We start from the raw sequence: 22036 nt of genomic DNA on the forward strand, positions 1-22036 counted from the left end.
GACAGCAAACTAGAGCAGGACAGGGAGGCTGGGGACTTAATTTCCTCATACTGTCTGTGGATAGACTCACTTGTATAATTTAAAGATGAATATGGATAAGTACCACTCGTAGACAGGAAAACAGCAAGGCTGAAAAGGCTGTGAAGTGGTGGCTGAAGTCACAAGCTTAATATCTCAGCCCCTACACCAACTTCCAAGGGGTGAGGCTGGGAACAGAGCCTGTGACAGGCCCCAAGGGAGCGTAGAGTATCCCCTGGGCAGGAGCCTGGCAAAGGGGAGACTTCAGCCAGGGACGGGTCATGGCGGGTCACATGTTGCCAAGGAACAGGAGAACAGAAAGAAGGGGCATCTCAGGGAAGGACCTTACAAGGAGACAGCCAGTGACAAAGGCCAGCTTCAACATGGCCCCAGTTGCCCTGTTTCCTCCTCCTACAGTCCACATGGAGAGCAGTGTCTTGATGCAGAAAACAGAATTCTCAGCCTCCAGGCAGCCACAAGGAGGCCGTCGGAGTGGGTGCTGAAGGAGAGTGAACCAGCTCCTCTAGTCACACAGCAAGAGAATGACCACCCCATACCGCCAGATGAGCCCACAGAACAAACAAAGCCAAGAGGTATTTTTGGTCATGCCTGGTCATGCAGGAGGGAGTAGTGCCTTCATGGGCTGCAGGAAGAGAGGGTTCTAATCTCCCAGTTAACAAAGGTACCACAATTACGTATCTCCTAGATGTCAATAGGATTTTCAGATTACAGCTTTGTAAACAGACTCCAAGAGTAAACTTCTAAAAACTGTTATTCCTTTGCACACCAAGCAAATCTTAGGGTTAGGTGAAAAACAGCCTAGAATTGGGTTTAGGAGTAGTTATCAGCTTTTCTTTCAAAGAGCCATGTGGACAGGTGATTGAACCAGCATCAATCACCCCTCACTCTGCCTGTACACACCTTCTTCACCTTTGGCTCCGTCTCCCAACAAGCTCCAACCTGATCACTAGCTTTCAATTTATTCATTGTACTTAATACTAGAACTAAGTACCCAGCTCTAAAATATTTTAAGTATGTAAGGGAAATACTGTGTTTCTCTTTTAAAAGCCAAACCAAAACACCTCCCTAAATCAAGTTTCCATTTCAGTATGGTATTTAACAGAGAACCTAAAGGTTATCCTGACCAAGCCTCTTTGCTCCTTGCATCCACACAAATCCATCTGATGCGTGAGCCCTTTCTGAAGCATTTCTTCCTCACCACCCAGCTCTTAACCCTCTTCCTGGACACTTGTAGTGAGTACTGGGGAGCTCAATGCCTCTTGAGGGAGCCCTTCACCTTGGACAGCTTGGTCAGAAATGCAGGAAAAATCTGTCTCCCTATAATTCCTCTTTATCATTCCTATATCCCTGGAGGGTAGAACACAAAACAAGTCTAAGCCTGCTGACACACGACAGCCATGGGGAGATGTGAAGACAGCGGTGACATTCTTCCAAATCTCTTCTTGGTTTAAAGACACTCCTGGGTCCCTTCCATTTCCTCTGTCACCTTCCTTCTAAGAATCTTTGCCATCCTTATCACTCCCCTCTAAACCTGCCCTAATCTGTCTACCAAAGTGCAGCACCTGGAATGGAAAACAGCGTGGAATTTCTCTGTGTGCGTGTCTTAAATTATTAGCTTGAATCATATCAAACTGCTTGTATTTGACCATTTCTGCCCTAACAAAACTAATTCATAGAGTTCAACTTAAGACATACGTGCCATCTAAGGGTCATGTTAGCCAAAATCACAGCTGGTTCTTTCCTGCTGTATCTGCAAGGTAGACAACACACAGGCAGGAAACCCAATCAAAGCCCCTCCCCATGCCTACAGCCTAGAAACCTAGTATTACCACCACAAAACCATGCTAGCACCAACTAAAATTGAGGGAGTGGGCCAGAGTTCCCAGTGTGAAAAGCTGTTCAGATTTACCCACATTTTCCTCTGTTTGGCTAAGGCTTAGATTTCTCCCCTGTGGCACAGAACATCACATAAGAATATTGCTATATACAGGTTTACAGAGACAAAATAACACGGTGATACTAAAAGAAGTCCCATTTTCCATAAACCAAGTCATCCTGACACTACCCAGGTATACTCTAAGCCACATCTAAAGAACAGCTCCCTGGGAAATCACTGCCCTAGAAAAACATTTTAATATTAAGCAAAATTCAGTCATCTCCCTTTTTTTGTGGGGAGGGGGTGTGGAGGGAAGATAGGGGAGTGAAAATTAGCATTTGAGGTAATCCACTCAGAGAATAAACAAATTGAATCCAATTAGAACAAAGAATATAAGTCCAAAAAAGCTTATATATTATAGATGAAAAGATATCTTAGGTAAGAAAGCTTGCATGACTAACTGGAAAAGTTAAAAGGGTTACTGAGAGCAGAAATGTTGCCCCAATGAGGACAGATCTCAGGGAGGAGAGGCAGAGGCCAAATACAAAATGGATACTTTAGAGCCACATGCAAGATGCCATATAAGAGGAACAGCAACCAATGAGAGGATTTCTTAATCCACAAAAAGCAGGAAAGTCAGACAGCCAGAGAGAAGGATGACCTGCCAGGGACAAGAGAGGCACACGGCTACTAATATGCCATAGCAACATGGCACATTTTGTACTGGTCTCTACTGAGGAAGTGGGTTAGTTAACTCCTTTTTGGAAGGAAGAAGATCAGCAGCAGTAGATCAAATAGTTAGAACACAAAATCTTCTGAATTTAAATCTCTACCAAAATCAACAGCAGGGGCCCTGTAGGTTTCACTGCTGGCCAAAACGTACACACCCTGTTGTTATAAATGACTACAGCACCAGAAGAGTTCAAGAATCTTGGCTGACTCCCATCTACACAGGTTCCAGGGGAGACCTAGGAATTAACAGTGATAGGGTAAATACAACTGAATAGAGTGGACCATAACATATGAGGAGAAAAGATAACATGGTTGCTGTGAAGAGGCAATAAGGCTGACTAATATAGCATGGAGGTTATTTGAGAGGGTAAACGACCATGGGAACTGGGGAATAAAATCTACTCAAAGTTTCAATTTTTTAATATCCTCTGCATTGGAAACTTGGCTCTTGAGCCACCAACGGGTGGGTGAATACTCTGTCATGGATAAAAGAGCTCATTTTAAAACAGGAAATAAGTATTTCTCTGGCCTGAGGTTTTGCCATTGGAGTATGCATCAAGGATCAGTGCTGGGGATGCAATTTATAAACGATCTGGAAGAGTCAAGCACCTTGTGAAACTGCCAGCAAATGGACTTCAATGAGGGTAGGTATATTTCATCTAGGGAAAAATAAATCAGATTATCCTTCTAGGAAGAGAAGCTCTGAGTTAACAGCTGTGTCTCAGAGAAAGGATTTAAGATTCACTGCAGATTTTCACCTGAAAACTGACTCAACACAATATAAAAGTCAGCTACAACAATGAAAAGGAAAACTAGGTGTTATTTTTTTTTGGGGGGGGGGGCTGTATGTGATTTTTTTAAGATCAAGAATAATGTCTCTAGGTCCTGAGTATATTCTAATTTGAACAGTGGCCCTAAAGGAGAGACCACCTGGGCATGATTATTCCCAGGAAGATTCTGGAATCATCTGCCTGAAGCATTTGTACACAGTCAAATAATTTTCATTAACTGTGACAGTGTATTTTACAGACAAGTTTGCTTTGAAAAATTGGTCTTTTAAAGTTCTGTGTAAGCTGTTCCTACCCTATCTCCCAAGTCAGGGCCTATACTTGGGGCGTGCCAAATTCTATCAACCTCCTCGGGCCCACTGGATTATTTAGAAGCTAACAGTCATGGAAACAAACCGTCATGGGCCACCAAGGACACTCTCACAAACAGCCTCCTGTAGAGGCCCTGCCATGAAAAACAAGCTCCTGGAGGAGATGGGCCACACTTTGGCAGCTCTGTGCCAGCCTGAAACAACAGTTGTACAACAGAGGGGCTGAAGGCCAGAGCAAGGCATGGCTCCGGTAAGGAAAACACAGTGAAGAAAAGCAGTGTGAAATGACATATCGGAGATAACTGGGGGGATGGGGAGGACGTGTGTGTTTGCAAGCACAGTATTAAGTTTCTGGTGTTTTCAGCTGGCAAGATGAATGTCCAATTTTAGTTAAGTCAACTTTTACCACTCTCCATTATATGCCATGTTGGGACTAGCACTAACAAGCTATGTGACCTTGGGTAAACTAATATCTCTGAGCATCAATTTCCTCTTCTGTAAAATAGGAGTAACTAGTAATGGTACCTACACCTCACAGGACAATTAAGAAAATAAACTGAGATAACAAAAGTAAACCACTTAATGCAGCGCCTGGCATGTAATTAAGGAGTGCTTTACAAATGGACCCAAAAACCAAACCCACTGCCGTCGAATCGATTCCAACCCATAGCAACCCCATAGGGTTTCTGAGGCTGTAAATCTCTATGGAAGCAGACTACCACATCTTTCTCCCGAGGAGCCGCTGGTGGTTTCAAACTGCCGATCTTTTGGTTAGCAGTCAACTGCTTTAACCACTGCGCCACCAGGGCTTCTTACAAATGGAAGTAGTTATTATTATTATTATTATTACTATTAGCAAAATAACAACAAAATGTTAACCTTAAACCCCATGCAGCTGCAACTCACAAATGGCAGACCAAAGCCTTTCTAACTATAGTCAGAGCTTCCCAGCAACCATTTACAACAGAACAGCTAACAACTACTAGCTCTCAGTGTCTTCCTCCATGATTTGGCCTGCTTTGGAGCTGTTCCTATGTCCTTCTGATTCTAAAAACCAGAGAAGAAGAAACAGTACATCATAGGAAAGTCAAAGGCTATTTTTTCTAGCTTACTTGCTGTTTTAAAGGAAATAAGGGAATATTCTAACTGTTAGGGTTTTTAATAAATCCTGACTCTTTGCTCCAAATTAGCTTCTCTTCTCTCTCACTGAAACCCTCTTTAGAATATAATGTCATAATCTCATCTTTTACCTCCCCCACAGCTCCTTTTCATTTTTTTTTTAAACTTTTTCTGTTTAGAAGTGGGGAGAGATAGAGAGGCAGTGAGGCAGCAGTGGAGAAATCATGTTCTGACAGCAAAGAAGGTAGTAATTAAATATTAGTCCTTTTTTTTTTCTTAAAGTTAAATTAGAAAATAAAAACCAGTTTACCTGACCCTGAAGTAACTATAAATTGCTGTAACCCCAGATAAACTTCTAAATTGTCCTGAAGAACTGGGAACTGAAAAGAAACAAAGGTTTTTTTAAAATCAAAAATGCAAGTTTTAACATTAAAATATTTTAAGTACCTATGATGAGGAGGAAGGGAATCAAAAACTTCTCTGGGAACCTTTATGTACAGCTAAGAAGAGGTGGCTCCCTCTCTGGTATCCCACCACCAACTGATATTTGGAATCAGAGAAGAAAACAACACGTCAATTTGATACTTTTTTTTTTTTTTTTTTCAAAAAGCAAAAGATGCTGAGGTGGAACTTTTATGTTCCAAACAGAGGACATCAAGTCCCAAACGATCTATAGTTTCTGGAGCTCTGAGACTGGGGTGATATCTCCCTTCATATCAAACCCTACCCCTGAGAGAAATAGCAGATGTGCCTTATTAAAGTGTATGGCAGTGAGAGACGAGCAATTTCCCTTGCTGATTTAGCAGACAGGACTTTATAACCAGAGGTGTATCTTTTATTTCTAAAGCTGCTACACTCACCAATGCCATATATTAAGATAAAAACAAGAGTTGAATGTGACAGCTAGGCCCCTAAGAAAGGCAGATGGCAAAGTAAAATGGCACCTCCCGTGACAGAGAACACAAGACACAGCTGGGTTGCACAATGCAAGTGCTGACCCCTATAAATGATCTTGCCTTTGAAGAAGAGATGGACTTCCTGAAATCTCCTCAAATAACAAGCACCACTTAGTGTATGAATCGGTCCTTATGAATAAAGAGGCTAGCACTTAAACACAGGTGGAGAGAACTAGCAATCTGCTGAGAGCAAGCTTTACAAAGGCTAACTTTTCAGCAATGTAACTTTGATAACATCTCCACTATTTGGCCTGGCCACTTTTGAGCTACTGGTGAGGGCATTAAAGCATTAGTAAAACTCATATCATATCCAAGAGTTTGGGAGAGAAAAACAGAGCTTCCAAAAAGTTTGATTTAAAATATTGTTTGATACAAGCGAGCAAAAAAAGCATTTCTCATCATGTTATTATGAGCAGGGAAATAATCAGATCCTTCATTCCCCTCCAAATGGTTAGTTACCAGTGTTGAGAAGGCGTGGGTGGGAAGGAGCTCCATCACTTTGGCCACCACCTCCAAGCTCTGGCGTAAGTACCGCTGCCACTCTGTCTGCTGCTGCGGGGGAAACACAAAGGAATCAGCTCTCCCAGACAGCAGAATCTATAGTCATCTTCCCTGACAATCTGTCCTTGGTCTCACGTCCACCCTCAGACATACAAACTTTTGAAGAAATTGGAAAATGATGGAACCAGGTTATTTGGTACCTTAAAAAGGCCAAGCCAGAATATTTTCTAAAATTAATTTCATAAAAAGTTACTTCCTTAGGAAGCAAATTAATTGCAAATGATCCATGTAGAATAACCTACTTTTCCCCCTAGAATTATAGGAATTCAGAGTTAAAAGAGCCACTTGTGAGATGCTTGAGTCCCCTTTACATCATTCCACTTATAGTAACTAGTCACTCACTACCTTCTGAGACAGTCCACTTCTGGGTTCATGTAACTGATTATAAACTGCTGCCACTCGAAGTACGGTCTACAGGCAGGTAGCCTCAGTATCACCTGGAAGCTTGTTAGAAGTGCAAATTATCAGGTCCCACCCTGGACCTACTAAATCAGAACCTGTTTTAACAAGCTGTCCTGGTGATTCTTATCCACACTCAAGTTTCAGAAGAACTGGCCTAAATCATACAGTTAACATGAAGTGACACTAAAGTTTACCAAGCATCTATTATGTACCAGGCACTCAGCTGGTCCTTTCACATGTGTTGTTACCTCATGTAACTGTCACAACAAATCAGTAAGACGTATCATTTCTCTTTTGGGTGATGAGGAAATTAAAGCTAAGAGAAATTCAAAGCCCAGACATCTATCTCTTCTGTGCCCAAGATTGCAGAGTCAAATCCAGGCCATCTGGTTCCAAGCACAGGGCTCTTTCGACCCCAACCGTAGCTACTCTTCAAGGTCTTGACCGTGCCATACATACTCTTAGTTTGAGAGCTATACCAGTGTTTAAAGTGCCTGGTGATTAAGAAAAACAAACACTGGAGTTGGATGTGTCTTTAAAGTTATTTTCCTTAACAGTGTTGGGTATACCGGCATCAATAAATTCAAGATTGGTTTTAAGAGAGATCAGTTCACAAATAAAATACTCAAAACAGATTTCATTTCATTCTAGCTGTATCAGTTAAGTATCTCTAACTATTTCTACTAGTATCCAGCTAGCTTTTATTTGTTGCCTGGATGCGAGGCAGGGGAAATAGGAAGGATACAGAGTCTCATTAAACCACTTTTCACTGTACATAAGGTTTCTCTACTTGCATCTCTAGCCCCAGCCCATGCAGGTAAAAATGTCTGTAAAACTGTTTTCACGGTTAATAAGCCCAACGAGACTAGCAGGAGATGAAAATTTTCAGATGTACAATTCAAACCATAATACAACTACTAACTTGTCTCCAGAGCAGAGTGATTACGGGTTCTAAGTCTCAATTCTGATTCATACCACAACATCATGATAATTAAAGGTCAACTAGAGTATGCCACTTACATCATCATCCAGAGTCTCATCATCCAACTCCTCCAACTGGGCCTGGTTGTATCTGAACTGGATTCGATTCAACACCTCTGTGAGCAAGAGGACCAGGGCATCTTCGTACCTGTACGGCAGGAAGAAATTCAACATCAGGTGAAAGGAGGCCTTTAGCCTAGGATTTCAAAAAGGCCTCATGTACTATGAAAGGAATGGCTTCCACGTTGGAATACCATGTACAAGAAGCATCCAAACTCCTAATGCTTAGTTTATGGATTGGCAAGTGTGTGTGTGAGTGGGACAGCAGCAGAGGTATAACTGTGTACTCGGCACTGACTCTTGGTAGACTGTCTTATTATTATATAATGTCCTTTTTTGTCTCTGGTAACAACTTTTGTCTTAATTATTAGCACTCCAGCTCTCTTTTGGTCACTATTTGCATGGAATATCCTTTTCCATCCCTTTGTTTTCAACCTACTTGTGTCTTTGAAATCTAAAGTGAGTCTCTGGTAGACAACATGTATTTGGACCATGGTTTTTTAATCCACTCTGCCAATCTCTGCCTTTTAATTGGAGAGTTTAATCCTTTATATTTAATGTAATTACTGATAAGAAAGGACTTACTTCTGCCATTTTGTTATTTGTTTTCTATGTCTTAATATCATTTTTATTCTTTAATTCTTCCTCAATGTCTTCTTTTGTGTTGAGTAGATATTTTCTAGTGTTCAATTTTAATTCTCTTGTTGTTTCTTTTACTATGTATTTTTATTTTCTTATTGTCCTGGGTATTACAGGCACCATATATAAATATGAATTAATTATTTAATCCTTTTAACAGCTGTGGGAGGTAGCTGGTATCATCATTATTTTACTGGTGAAGAAACTACAGCTAACAGAAGTTAAACTGCTGTTAGCCGAAAGTCCACTTCAGACCAGAGAGCAGCCTGCTTACTGAAAAGAGAAAATGTTGGTTAAAAGAACTGTGTTATCTATAAATTGCCTTGCTGAGATGAAAGAATATTTAGAGGTTTTATAAGGTCATACAGCTGGCTGATTTGAACCCATAACCACCTGACTTGAAATCCCAAATTCTTCTCTCTACACACCAAACCAACAACCGGCTTTGAGCCTGCCCTACATCCCCCCTCAAAACCTAATCTTTAGCCAAATTTAAGAAGACTAAAAACTAAAAAGAAATGGAAAAGGAATGGGGAACCCTGACCCTTTTTATCTGTGTCAAAGAATAATTTCTCTAAGAAACACTCAGGGCCTTAGGTTTAGATATTTCCCACATGAGGTAAGAACCTAATTCAAGATAGCAAGTTATACACAGCAGCTGATACCAAGTTACCACAGGGCCAAAAGACCACTAATTTTAAGGAACAAATCATGTTCCTTAAATGCTTGTCTGTCCAGAAATGGTTCTAAGATAAGTTAAAACATAAGCATCCATGCTAGTTATTAAGCTATTGTCTCTGAGCTCCCTATCTACTCTCTACACTTTGTGATACTTGGGCTGAGACTATGCAAAGTACATTTCTCCTCTGCCAGCTAGACTCTTGTTGGCTCTGCCAATAGGGACACTGGAGGAAGACCGGAAGGCAGAAGGAGGGGTAAAGTGACTTCATTCTTCCTGTGGGCTCGCTGTCCTGGCAGTGCTGCCCCAGCAATGGTCACCCGGCAGCAGCAACTGGTCAAGTTTCCAGCTTCATCATGCATCCTCAGAGGTACCAGCAGTAGCCAGGTCACATCCTCTCCTCAGTCCCAGCTCCATGAGGCCTCTGCTCTGAGTTCCTGTGGCAGCTGGGTGGGGCCATCTCCTCAAAGGTCTGAGACTTGCTGCATGGGGCCCATCCCTCTGAAGTTATAGATTTTGATAACCCAACCTCTTTCCTCTGTACTCCCAGCCCTAGGGGTGGAGCTGCTTCCTGTAGTTGTCATCTGTGTCACCTCAGTGCTCCCTTTCTGCTTTTCCAGTCCTCTAAAACCAGTTTAATCAATTTCCTACATTGAATTATCTGTTAAAATAATTAAGCGTGGTTTCTGTTTTTCTGACAGGACCCTGACTGATATACCACCTAATCTAACACAGGTGATACTGGAACACCAAGATAACCAAAGCCAAAAGGTATCTTATACCAAGACCAAACATATTCCATCTGGTCTAAGAGTTACAGCCCATGTGAAGAGACTCTGTAGAGACAATCTAAAGACCTACTACAAGTCCATCCAGACTGTTCGCATTTCAGAGCTTGGTTGGCACAACAGCTTGGTTCTTGACTAGAGACAGAGATACTGATCTGTCCTGCCAACCTGTAACAAATGACTTAACAACACTTAACCATCTAGCAAAGCCAGTTCTAGACTAGATTAGCAACTGAGTGTGGCACAGGAAAGAATGCTGGTAAGGCAAATTACTAATAAAATTGGCAACATCTAGTGGGGGAAAAAATTACAGAGTCAAAATCCCACTTAAGTAGACTTTACAGAAAGATAAGATCAAACACGTATGCCTGGCACTTATATGACATTTGCTCAGACAAAAATTCCTCAAGTTACAGAAGTTCATGTCATAAATTGCCATGGTGAACCAAAACATTCTCACTTTGCTAGGAAAGAAAGTCCTCTTTAGACCAGAAAAGGGGAAATGTTAGTTAAAAGAATTCTGTTATCTATAAATTGTCTTGCTGAGCTGAAAGGATATTTAGAGGTTTTGTAAAAATCTACCTCCCTAAAATTCTTACTGTCAGTTGGCAACTCTGGCTGCAAACAAAAAAAAACAAACATATCACTTAGAAAATTAAACCTAACCAGGAGCCAGACTGAATCCTACTTAGGTAACTGATCTCCCAAAGTGTGTGGTGGAGAATAGAGTGAAGGGATATGGGTGGTGAGGGGTAGGGGTGCATGAGTATGGCAAAAACTCTGATGCTCTACCCAATATCCATTCTCCCCATCTTCTAGTAAAAGAACACTGGGCATCAAGGTTAACTGAAAAATTGCATTTCCTAGCCTCCCTTGCAGATAGGAATAGTCAATGAGACGTTAAAAGAAGTCATGGGTGGTGCTTCTGGGGAAGTTTCTTTTGTCCAACCTTTCCCCTTCTCATTCCTGCTGCTTGAATCGTGAGTGTGATGCCTGGAGATACAGGAGTCATCTTTAACTGCAAGATGACCGTGGAGATGGAAGCCATGTCTAAGGCTGGTGGAACAAACAGGTAAAAAAGGATCCAAAATTTATTCCCATACCAAAAATGAGGAGAACCTGACCATTTCTCAAGGGAAAAGATAATCAACAGATGCCAATCTCAAAATAACACAGATGTTGGAATTATCAAAGATTTTAAAGCTGTTATTATTATAACCATCCTCCATGAGGTTCTTCAGATGGAAGGTAAATAATATGATAAAAAACCTTGGAACATCAAGAATGAACGAGGAGTAACAGAACTGGTAAATGTCTGGGTAAATATAATAGACTATTTCTCTCCTCTTAAAATTTTCAAAATGTAAATGACAGATGAAAGCAAAAACTAGAACACTGTCTGATGGGATTTTCAATGTATGCAGATGTAAAACATACGGCGACTTCAATATAAAGGAGGAGGATAGAGGGACCTATATAATGGTAAGCTTTCTAAGTTCCCCTAGAAGCAGCAAATGTTAATGTAAAAAGAATGTATAACAACAAACCCAGAGCACCCAATTAAAAAAAAAAAAACACCATATAAAGAGATACAGGCAGTCCCTGACTTACGACAGGGTTCCGTTCTAGCAACGCCGTCATAAGTCAGTTCTGATGTTAAGTCGAATCTTTTTTTTTCCTTAAGTTTTCACTATTATTGCCTTTTATTATCAGTTATCTTTATAAATCCGATCTTTATTTGTCTTTAGGGGTTGGAAACATTACATATAAACATACATATGTGCTGCAACATTGTATGTAGTACAGGTAGTCCCTGACTTATGACGGGGTTCCATTCTGACAGGAGTGCAGTTTGCCATAACTTGAATACGTCATAAGTCGAGGACTACCTGTAGAGTCAGTCACTCAACAGAGAAATTGAAAAGCAAAACTAAATGTGTGTGCAACTAACGTCTCAAAATACATGAAGCAAAAACTGACAGAACTGAAAGGGCTGAAATACACCAAGTCCACAACTAGGAGACTTCAACATCCCTCTCTCAGTAATTGACAGAACCAGTAGACAGAAACTCAACAAGGACAAAGAAGAGGTAAAACACTATCAGCCGATCTGACCTAACTGACATTTACAGAACACCCCCCCGCCCAACAACAGCAGAATACACATTCTTTTCAAGTGCACATGAACATGCATCAAAAAGACTGGGTCATAAAACAAATCTTAATAAATTTGGAAGAACTGAAATCATACAAACCATTTCAAAATTAAACTAGAGAACAGTAACAGAAAGACACATGGAAAAATTCTCAAATATCTGGAAATTAAACACAGAGGAAGTCTCGAGAGAAATTACAAAATATTTTCAACCAAATGAAAATGAAAATATAACATATTAAAATTTTATGGATAACGCTAAAGCAGTACTTAGAAGGAAATTTACAGCATTAAATGCTTATATATGCAATGGACATAAAGCTATACAGCTCACAAGTTCTGAGAGTTAAACAAAGTATACATGTTAAGGTAAGCATAGTAGCTGCTCAATAAATACATGATGAATGAATTCATGAAAGGACAAATTGTAACAAACGGATGAATAAATACTCAGGAAATAAACAGGCAAAAATTCCAAGTCAGATAACTACATAGGACTGAAGCATTGTCCTGAATAACTGATTCATCTCAATGAAATAACTAAAACCCCATTCACTTGCTCTTGGGGGCAGTCAACAGCATGCATTTCTCTTAGCAAAAGCTAGAAAGCTACTGGAGACCTGATGGAAACCTTGTTAACACCTTTTATTAACTGAACCAAAATGCTATGTGTCACAATGACACTTCCTCTTTATTAAACAGAATAACCCACTCCAAAAAGAGCAACTTTTTCTCACGCTCACCCATATCTGTTTACAGTCCAACCTAATGACACCCAGAATCCCTGTGCTGGCCCATGGCTAGTGTACTCACAACAAAGGGGTTCATAGGACATGACTCAATGTCTTCAGGTTGCTTAACACACTTCAGGTTTCCTCATCTTCCTGTAAAAATAAGTTTCTACACAGGTGGCTACCGTCACACTGACAAGCACAAAGGGGCGGGAGTGAGAGGAGAAAAGGGAAGAGAACTAATATTTATTTACTGAGCACCTACAGTCAACTGAGGCACTTTACACACATTTGTTCATTTAATCTTCTCAACCACTTGGAGGGAAGCACAACCATCCCCACAGTACAAATGAGGAAAACGCAACTGAAATTCAGGCCTTTCTATACCACCACTATGGATCTCAAAGTGGCAAATTATGACAATCAACCCCACCAGCAATTTTGCTTAGCTGTGTATGTTACAGAACATTATTCCATTAACACTGGGACTTGAGTTCTTCTAAAGTCTTCACCAGCTCTGATGTTCTATGATCAAGAAACTCTTGCTCGAGGGTTAGGAGCTGGTTGACTGGACATGGGAGATCAGGGGTGGAAAGGAGGAGTGTGCTGTCACAGTATAGGGAGAGCAATTAGGGTCACATGACAGTGTATATGTAAATTTTTGTATAAGAGACTAACTTGAAATGTAAACTTTCACTTAAACTACAACAAAAAACAACAACAAAAAAAAACCTCTTACTCATTCTCACTGAGCAAGGAACACTCACAGCTCTAATTCCCAAGCTCCTAGGATCAAAAATAAATCCATGTACATCTGTGCTTCTAAATTTGTGGCCTACAATGCCTGCCACTTTGTTGTGATGAATGATGCAAAACCTTTAACCACAAGGGACAGGAACTAAGTGCCGCCTCTGTGCCTTAGCCACACCTTCATTTCCCATTTAAGACACCAAGGGAACATTCTAGACTACTTCCTGCAAGATGAGTCACTTCTCAAGCCACAAATGTGATTCCAAAAGCACTCAATTTCTCTCCGATGTATTTTACCAGTTGAAAAACATTTGATTGTGTTTACATGCTCCTAGTTAAAATAAACGTGGTGATTACCAGTAGTCATTGCTCTTTGTCAGCTGCTCCTGGAAAACAGCATATCTCTGATACTCTGGGGACTCTCATGCTCCAGAGGGGTGGTGACCGCCAAACTTCTAAAACTTTCATTTAAAAGCTTCTGAGCACACACTTGTATATATGTATAATGTAAAGGATGACACAAAAACATGTAAGTTGAAGTTGCTGTAGTTTCTTTGTGCACTTCAATGGACTATCTTACACATCCTTCTCTGCAGTCTACTGCCCTCGACCACTCGGGGGTGTCTGCTAGGACAAGCTGTTCCCTAGATGGTGATTACCACTTAATGGCATTAACCACAGACCAGCTTTGAGGTTTTTTTTGTTTGTTGTTTGTTTGCTTTTTAAAGACAAACATATTATAACCTTATGTATTTTTTAAAAATTCATGAAGAATTAGAAAGCCTCATTTAGGATGATAACCAAATTATCAATGAGAAAAATTCGTAGTGTTTAAAGCAGTCAGTCAGAAGTACTGACAACTGTGATATTAGATGACAGATGCCTGGGCAGGGCAGATCAACATCTGAAGATAGGTTAAAAGCCTTTAGGCTGGCCGGGGGCCTTGTCACTGAACTCCATGGTTACCACCACAGTGAGATGGCAGTAACATCTCCTATTACTTATTATTACTGTTGTTGTCATCACTAGGACCACTTATTGCCAGGTATTTTATATACATGATTTCCTTGAGTCCTAGCCACCCTGCAAGAGAGGTACAATTACGTTCACTTCGCAAGAGGAAATAGGATCAGCACACAACTTGACCAAAAGTAACACTGCTACCATGAAGCAGAAAAGGAACTCAAAATCTCTATACCACTGCTCCTTCTCATGGGTAAAATAATCTGCACAAGTGTATACTTACTACTAATAATCTGCTAGTTTATATTTTCTCAATGGAACCATACTCTTCATACCTCCATCTGTACTGTGCCTTAAAAAGCATTTTCACGTCCATCATTTCCTCAGGTTTTTTTCTCCCAACAACCCTTAGAGATGGGAAGGAATTACCTACCACTAAATATAGCAAAATCAGGCACAGCCTCTGGAACCAAAGACATGCTTGCTGGCACACAAGCAGAATTTGGCGAAACCTTCTCTTGGAAGAATCTCATTCAAAAACACAATTACTTAGACTTCATCAAAAACAGGATCTACTGTTGTGTAATAAGGTTTCCGACACATGAATGTACTACCCACAACCACACTTGACCTGACAGCATAGCAACTTGGAAGCTATTTTGCAATCACAAAAATAATGTTCAAACATTGTAAAAGCACAAATGTTTGTAAACTTGGAATGCAAATATTCTGTTTAGATTGTAACAACTCAGAAAGCCTTAGCAGTGGAAAAGACTTTCGAGGTCTAGTCCCACCGCTCTTCCCAGGCAGGGATTTTCCTCTATCTGGCAGACTTCTGGAGAAGGCTGTTCACTAACTCCACTACCAAACACTGGTACCATTTACTGAGCACTGACAATGTGCCAAGCATTCTAGATACATTAGCTCATTATTTCATATAATTGTCTCAACAACTACAAATGAGTTCTACAAAGACTGTCTTAACAACTACAAATGAAGAAACAGAAGCTTTCAGAGGCTAAGTCACTTACCTAAGGACACCCAATTAGGAACTACAAAATCAGGATCCAAACCTAGGTCTGTCTGATTACCAGTCCTGACTTCCACATTCTAGAACTTACCGTATCCACTAGACACGTTTCACACCTAGGACTAGATCACCTAACTTATAACCACATACCGTAACTGTACATATGCACTAAAAATATAAGAATCAGGTTAAGTTTAATAGGAAACTACTCTGATCCTACCACATAAAATGCAGTTTTTTGTCTCTTTCATGACTGCCTGGTCAGTATGTGACTGGAATACAGCCTTAAGTACATAATGGGTCTATCTCCTAAGAGCAGCCGTTTTACTTTTCCTACATATGGATCCTACCCTTATCTTACTAGCATGCTGAATCTACAGCTTCCCCTCCTCTTCTCCCCATCTAGAAAGGGGCTTTGGTCAAATACAGGACTGACTCAGGAAAGATGAAACCCAAAGTGGCACTACAATTACACTGTTGAGAAAACATACTTTCTGCCTGCAGGCTAAAAAATGGACTTACAAAAAATATTCCGGAAAAGAAAAAAAACATTTCCTCATTTACTGTTTTAAGAATTACAATAAAAAGTACAAAAGGAATTACTTCTGCACTGTGGGATTATAACTCATTTTCTTTGTTTTTTAAATCTTTTTCTAGTTTTTAAAATAAAAACATACTACTTTTTTTCACAAAAAAGTATTTATTAATTTAGGAAGTTTTCAAACACATACAAAAGGAGTAATATAATAAACCTCAAGTTCCTATCAACCAATTTTGACATAAATTATGAACACATGGCCAACCTTGTTTCTTCTACACCCCAACTCACTTTCCCTTCTGCCCACAGTTGATTACTTTAAAGCAAATCCCAGATGTAGTATCATTTCATCCAATAAAAACTTCAGTTTGTACCTCTGAAAATAAGGGCTATTTTAAAAAACAAAACAAAACATACCACAGAAGCGTTATCACATCTAAACAATTAACAATACATATTACATTTTTAATCAGAAAAAAATGTTTTAAGAAAATAATATATTTGAGAGGGAAAAAAAGAAGAAAATGCTCAGTGGCATTCCTGCCTAAACAGCTTACATGACTCCATTTCACTTAAGAGGTCCGGCTGCATGTTTGCCCCCTCAGGACATGAGAAAAATGGGCAGAAATGTCTATTTCTAGTTATCAATGTTTCTAGGATTTACCTGTTGAGAACTGCTTCCTTGTCTCCCAGACGACTTTTAATTTTACTTGTCAGATAGTCCAAAAAGAGCGTCCAGATATCCAAACAAGAGAAGTAACCTTCGTGAGTAGGCTATGGTGCAAAAGAAATCCAAACAATGAAATTACTTACTGCAACTATTTCTTAGAAACACATACACCAGTGTTTACTTCCAGAATCGTAAAACCATAGCCTAGATTCCCTCAGTTTCCTGGTATCTCCAACTGGTGGCTTTTAGTCTTCACCACTGGACCCTGCTGAACCTAACAAGACAAGGGTACCAGGGAATACATCATTAGGGAGATATGCAGGACAAACTGAGTTACAAAATAAGTCAAGCAAAAACCTATCTTAAAACCGAGACTGGTGGAGACGGCTCTTACAGCTCATCCAATTCAGATCTATTTTAGAGAGAAAGAAACTGAGATCCAGAGATGTGATTTGTTCAAGGTCAGGGGTAGGAGCAGGCCCCTTTACCTCCAATGTTCTTTCCACTATATACCATTTCTATTTGCACATCCAAAACCAAAAATAAGTTTCACTGACTCCAAAGGTGACGGGGCTACACATTTGAACATAAGGAAAGTAACATCTGCAGTTGTTCCTATATAACAGATTGAAAATGAGCTTGTTAAATCTGACCTTCAGGGCATTATCCCATCTGCAAAAGTAGGGGTGTCAAACAGGCTAATAGCAACCTCTAACCAGGTGTTGATAAGGACAAATAAAGAGAGAAGAGCAAGTCTTTGCAGGGTCCTAGTGCCTGAGCCACTGTACTCCTTAACGTTCTCAAGAGCCCTGACAGTCTATTTCATGCAAAATCCACAAGCTATACTCTCCAACATCTAGTCCTCCCATATACATTCAGTTTCAACTTGTGGCCCTCAATCTCTTACACTTACACTCAAATTGTCACTACCTACAAGAACCCTTTGGTTTTGCTAGTGACTGCTTCACTGAATCACATATTTGGTGGCAGAATCAGATACAGAAAGAAAAAATACCATCACCTTCTTAGATCAGTTTCTTTCCATTTCTGATTCAGAAGGAAATGGAGAAGCTTACGGGGGAACATGAGGAATCTGCCCAAGGAATAACTAACGATGGGTGGTAGCATGCAGTAGGAGTTCTCAACCTAAGCTGATGCCTGAGACAAAAAAAATTTAACTTAAAAAAACAGGGCAGCCTCCAACCTCACAACCCAAAAAGTAGCCTGGAACTTCTACAGCTCAGTCAAGGCCACTGATAGGAACATCCTCAGAAAACAAAACAACCACTCTCATCTCCACTTCACACTTCACAAAACCCAGGCTGATGCCCATTATGACATGAAACTGGCCAAGAGAATAACCAGAAAAAAACAATAAGCCATGTGGGAACAATATAGGTAGCTGATATACAGGCCACTAGACATCCAGGAAATTCAGTCTTGTCCTGTTTTCAACTTGCTGAGCTTGCCTTATGTAAGTCACCTAGTTGTCCTTTCTTGGTTTGAAATACCCATCAGCTCCCTCAAAAGAACACAACTGATCAGAGTACACATGGAAGTGCTTTTGAGAAAAGTCATCACATAAGCACACGTTTTATGGATACATCATAATACTTTACAATTCTATACATCCATTGATGATGACGTATAAGATTTACTGTGTGGCTCAAGGCTAGGGAAAAAAAAGGTAGGCAGATACACATCTGTAAGACCTGAAACACCATCATTCACATCCGTATCTGGAAGCCCCACTGTGAGGCCTTGTGAGCTGCACAGCCTGCCCACTGCAGGGTCCTCTGACATATTGTTAAGGTCATAAAGATTATAGATTGACTCTACTTTTAGAGTCACCCAACTTCTTAGAACCCTCACAGATCCTTTTTAAAATGTACCTATACTCAGGTTTCAGGGCTGATTAATCGCTGAAAATTTTGACAGATTTCTTTAAGAAGGTAATGATAATAATCTTACCTTCGAAGTGCTTTACAGTGTTTACTTTTCATTTGCATAAGTCTATTTGATCTTCACAATAGTCCTGGAAAGTGACAGATTTTTCTTCTTCCCATTTTACAGATAAAGAAACCAAAGCTCTAAAGTAAAGTCACCAGTCTAAGGTGGCAAGACAATTAAGAAACAGAATGAGAACTAGAATATGGGTCTTAAGGTTTCCCAGTCCAGAGTCCCTTCCCCTATGCTGTCTCCAACACTGTTTTAGGAAGAAGGGACAAAATGAAAAAATGCAAGACCAAGAAGGAACTGAGGATACAGTAAGACTAGGAGCAGGAAGACAGAGAAATCATGTTGATACAGGGACCTCAAAAGGCTCAGCAAGCAAGGAAAGTAATGGTGAAGGCAAAAACCTGGTGAGTACTAGTAGAAGGAGGGGCTGCCGGCAGGCCACTTAGATTAAAGAAGGAAAAGAAAAGGAGAAATGGTTAAAGAAAGGTACTAGCATCATCCTTTGTCTCATTACTGTTCTTTCAAAATATGTTCACCAGTATTAAAATCTCAATGAAGTTTAGAAATAAAAGGCAAAAAATACTGACACACTCATAGCAACCCTCTAGGCAAGAAAGAGGGAAGTCACGTTTTCTTGCTTTACAGGTGATAAAGGAAGGATAAAGTAATATCACACTGCTAGTGAGGAGATTGGGACTTAGAGCTCTCTCTTGAGAATTCTTTAAAATTCTTAACTCTCATCCCAAACAGCTCCCCTACTATTAGTCCTTGATCCTAGAGTGAACCCTGCCATCTCTTCTCCACTCTGCCTTTCCAGCAAAAGGGCTGTCTACCCAGCAATACTGGGACAGAGCACATCCCAGGTTCTTGCCCCGCTTCCCGATGCTAGAATCTGATTCTGGTTGGACCTCAAGGACACCTACTCACACAGTCCACAAGCTTGCTCCTTAGAAAGGAAGGTCCTCATACAGGAGGCCAAGAGAGGAGAAGGGAGCTCAGCTGAGAGAGAACTCCAGGTAGAGGAAGGAAGAAAGAAGCTTGTTGTTTGCTTCAGGACCACATGTCTGTTTCTTTTCCCAAATATAAAATGTTTCGATTCAACAGAAAACTAACAGGTGTCAGATTCTAGTGAAAGAATCCTAAAACATAAGCACTAGGAAAGACGCTGAAGATGCCCTCCGCAGTCTATCTTATTTGGTGAGGAGATGGAAATCTAAAGAAACTAAAAAGACTTGTCCAAAGACAAGAGCTCAAACACAAAACTTTTGGGTCCAAGTCCAAAGAAGAAGGCATAAAACGTGTACTTTAAAACACTTTCTAAGCTTCTATACTATATACGCTAAAAGATACCACTTTACATAGGGAACAAAATTTCAAGGCATCTTCATTCCATTTTCCCAAACAAACCCCTTCTTTCTGACCTCAGCAATGGCTCACTCACCTTTCTTTTATTTCTGCTATACTTACCCTATTTAATACTCAGTGTTCTCCCAAATCTGCTGTTTTTTCCTGGTCTCCTTTAATATTTCTCTGGATCTATCTCAAACTCCCACCTCTGATGTTCCTCTTCTATACCCTCATCCTCCCACAACCTCTTCATCACCTCCTCTATTTCTCCTTTGGCCTGGTAAGCTCAGCTTGTGTTCCTTCTTGCTTTGTACTCACGGGCCCCTCTATCAGACATCCTCACACTTCTTTAACCTGTGGTCCTCCTCTTCTACCTGCATCCCACCACTTCTCCCAGGAATGTTGCACTGTTACCACTGGGTACTCCTTATTTTCATTTATGTGCCAAGTACCTCTTTGAAGAAGGCTAGCTTGCACACTCAACCCTTGCTCCAAATCCCCTAATCCTATACATGCACCCCTCCCTGCCTAGAACCTTGAATCTTCTCTAGCCTCAATAAGCTACAACAGTAGTGATTTAAAAAAAAAAAAAAAACAGTCTGCTTTTAAAATCAGATGCACTTACTGACCCAGCAGTTTCATTCCTCGTATATACTAACAGAAAGAGCTACATATGTACACCAAAAGCATGTACAAGAACGTTCGCTGCAACATGATTCATGATCACCAAAAATGGGAAACCCAAATTAGCAGTGAAATGGATAAATAAAATGTGATATTTTTTCAGATAAGAACTTAAAATAAAGCAGTGAAAATGAACAAATTATTGCCACATACAACACAGACAAATCTCACAAACATAATGTTGAATGAAAAGGCCAGATAAAATGAATAAATATATGCTCCCATTTACAGAAGTTCTAAAACAGAAAAACCTAATCTATGGTATTAGAAGTCAGGATTGGGGTTACTTCTGGGGATAAGGAAGGAGGAAGTGACTGGGAAGGGATATGAGATTTCTGGAGTGCTGGTAATGTTCTACCTCTTGACTTAGGTGATGGTCACATGAGTGCCCATTTTGGAAAAAATTTATCAAGCTGTATACTTATGATTTATGCACTTTTGTGTATATGTGGTATACTTCAATAAAAAGTTTATTTAAAAACATGCACACAAATGGTAAAAACATGCACACAAATGGGTATCAGGGAACTTCAGCGGGTGATAGAAATGTTTTAAAACTGGACTGTGGTGATAGTTGCACAACTTTATATAAATTTACTAACCATGACAAAACTGTACACTTACAATGGATGAGTATCATGGTATGTAAATTATACCCCAATAAAGCTGTTTAAAAAAAAAATACACACAGACACACAGACACACACACACACACACACAGACACACACAGACACACACAGACACACACACACACACACGAGTCCCTGGGTGGTACAAATGGTTAAGCATTCAACTGCTAGCTGAAAGATTGATGGTTCAAACCCATCCAGCGGCACTTCGAAGACAGGCCTGGTGATCTGCTTCCAAAAGATCACAGCCTTGAAAATCCCACAGAGCAGTTCTACTCTGCACACACAGGCTCGCCATGAGCCAGAGTTGACGCAAAGGCAACGAACAACAACATACGGATAAACCAAAGATTGGGTCACTCAAATTTTAAACTTCATGAAGGTAAGAACTTTGCTTGTGAGGGTTATGTGCCTAGCTCCTGAAATACAACAGGGGCTCACAAAGTATTTATTGAATGGAGAGGGATTAGACACCACCAAAATGAACTCTTGAAAGCTTCACTATATATAATCTTCTTATGGGAAGTCTTAGTGACAGTTACAGAATAGAACTAAAGGTCCTAATATCACTTTTTCTATATTTTTTCTTTCTCTAACATATTAGTGGTTAAGAGCACAGACACTAGGGGTTCAAATTCTGGTTCCACC

General features: G+C 40.2%; 1 protein-coding gene across 2 annotated transcripts in view; it reads right to left on the reverse strand.

Moving 5' to 3' along the window:
- Window positions 1–22036, reverse strand: part of XPO6 (exportin 6) — a 120731-nt gene that overhangs the window by 28036 nt on the left and 70659 nt on the right. Inside the window, exons 9-12 of one of the 2 annotated variants that reach the window (XM_023741010.1) lie at window positions 16763–16872; window positions 7805–7913; window positions 6281–6370; window positions 5176–5245 (exon numbers count right to left, since the gene is read on the reverse strand). In XM_023741010.1, the coding sequence (XP_023596778.1) occupies window positions 5176–5245; window positions 6281–6370; window positions 7805–7913; window positions 16763–16872 (379 nt within the window). Of the gene's footprint in view, window positions 1–5175; window positions 5246–6280; window positions 6374–7804; window positions 7914–16762; window positions 16873–22036 lie in introns of both variants that reach the window. The other variant, XM_004386596.2, reaches the window with a different exon arrangement.

Source organism: Trichechus manatus, unplaced genomic scaffold (assembly GCF_000243295.1).
Source record: "Trichechus manatus latirostris isolate Lorelei unplaced genomic scaffold, TriManLat1.0 scaffold00170, whole genome shotgun sequence".
NCBI classification, from domain to species: Eukaryota; Metazoa; Chordata; class Mammalia; order Sirenia; family Trichechidae; genus Trichechus; species Trichechus manatus.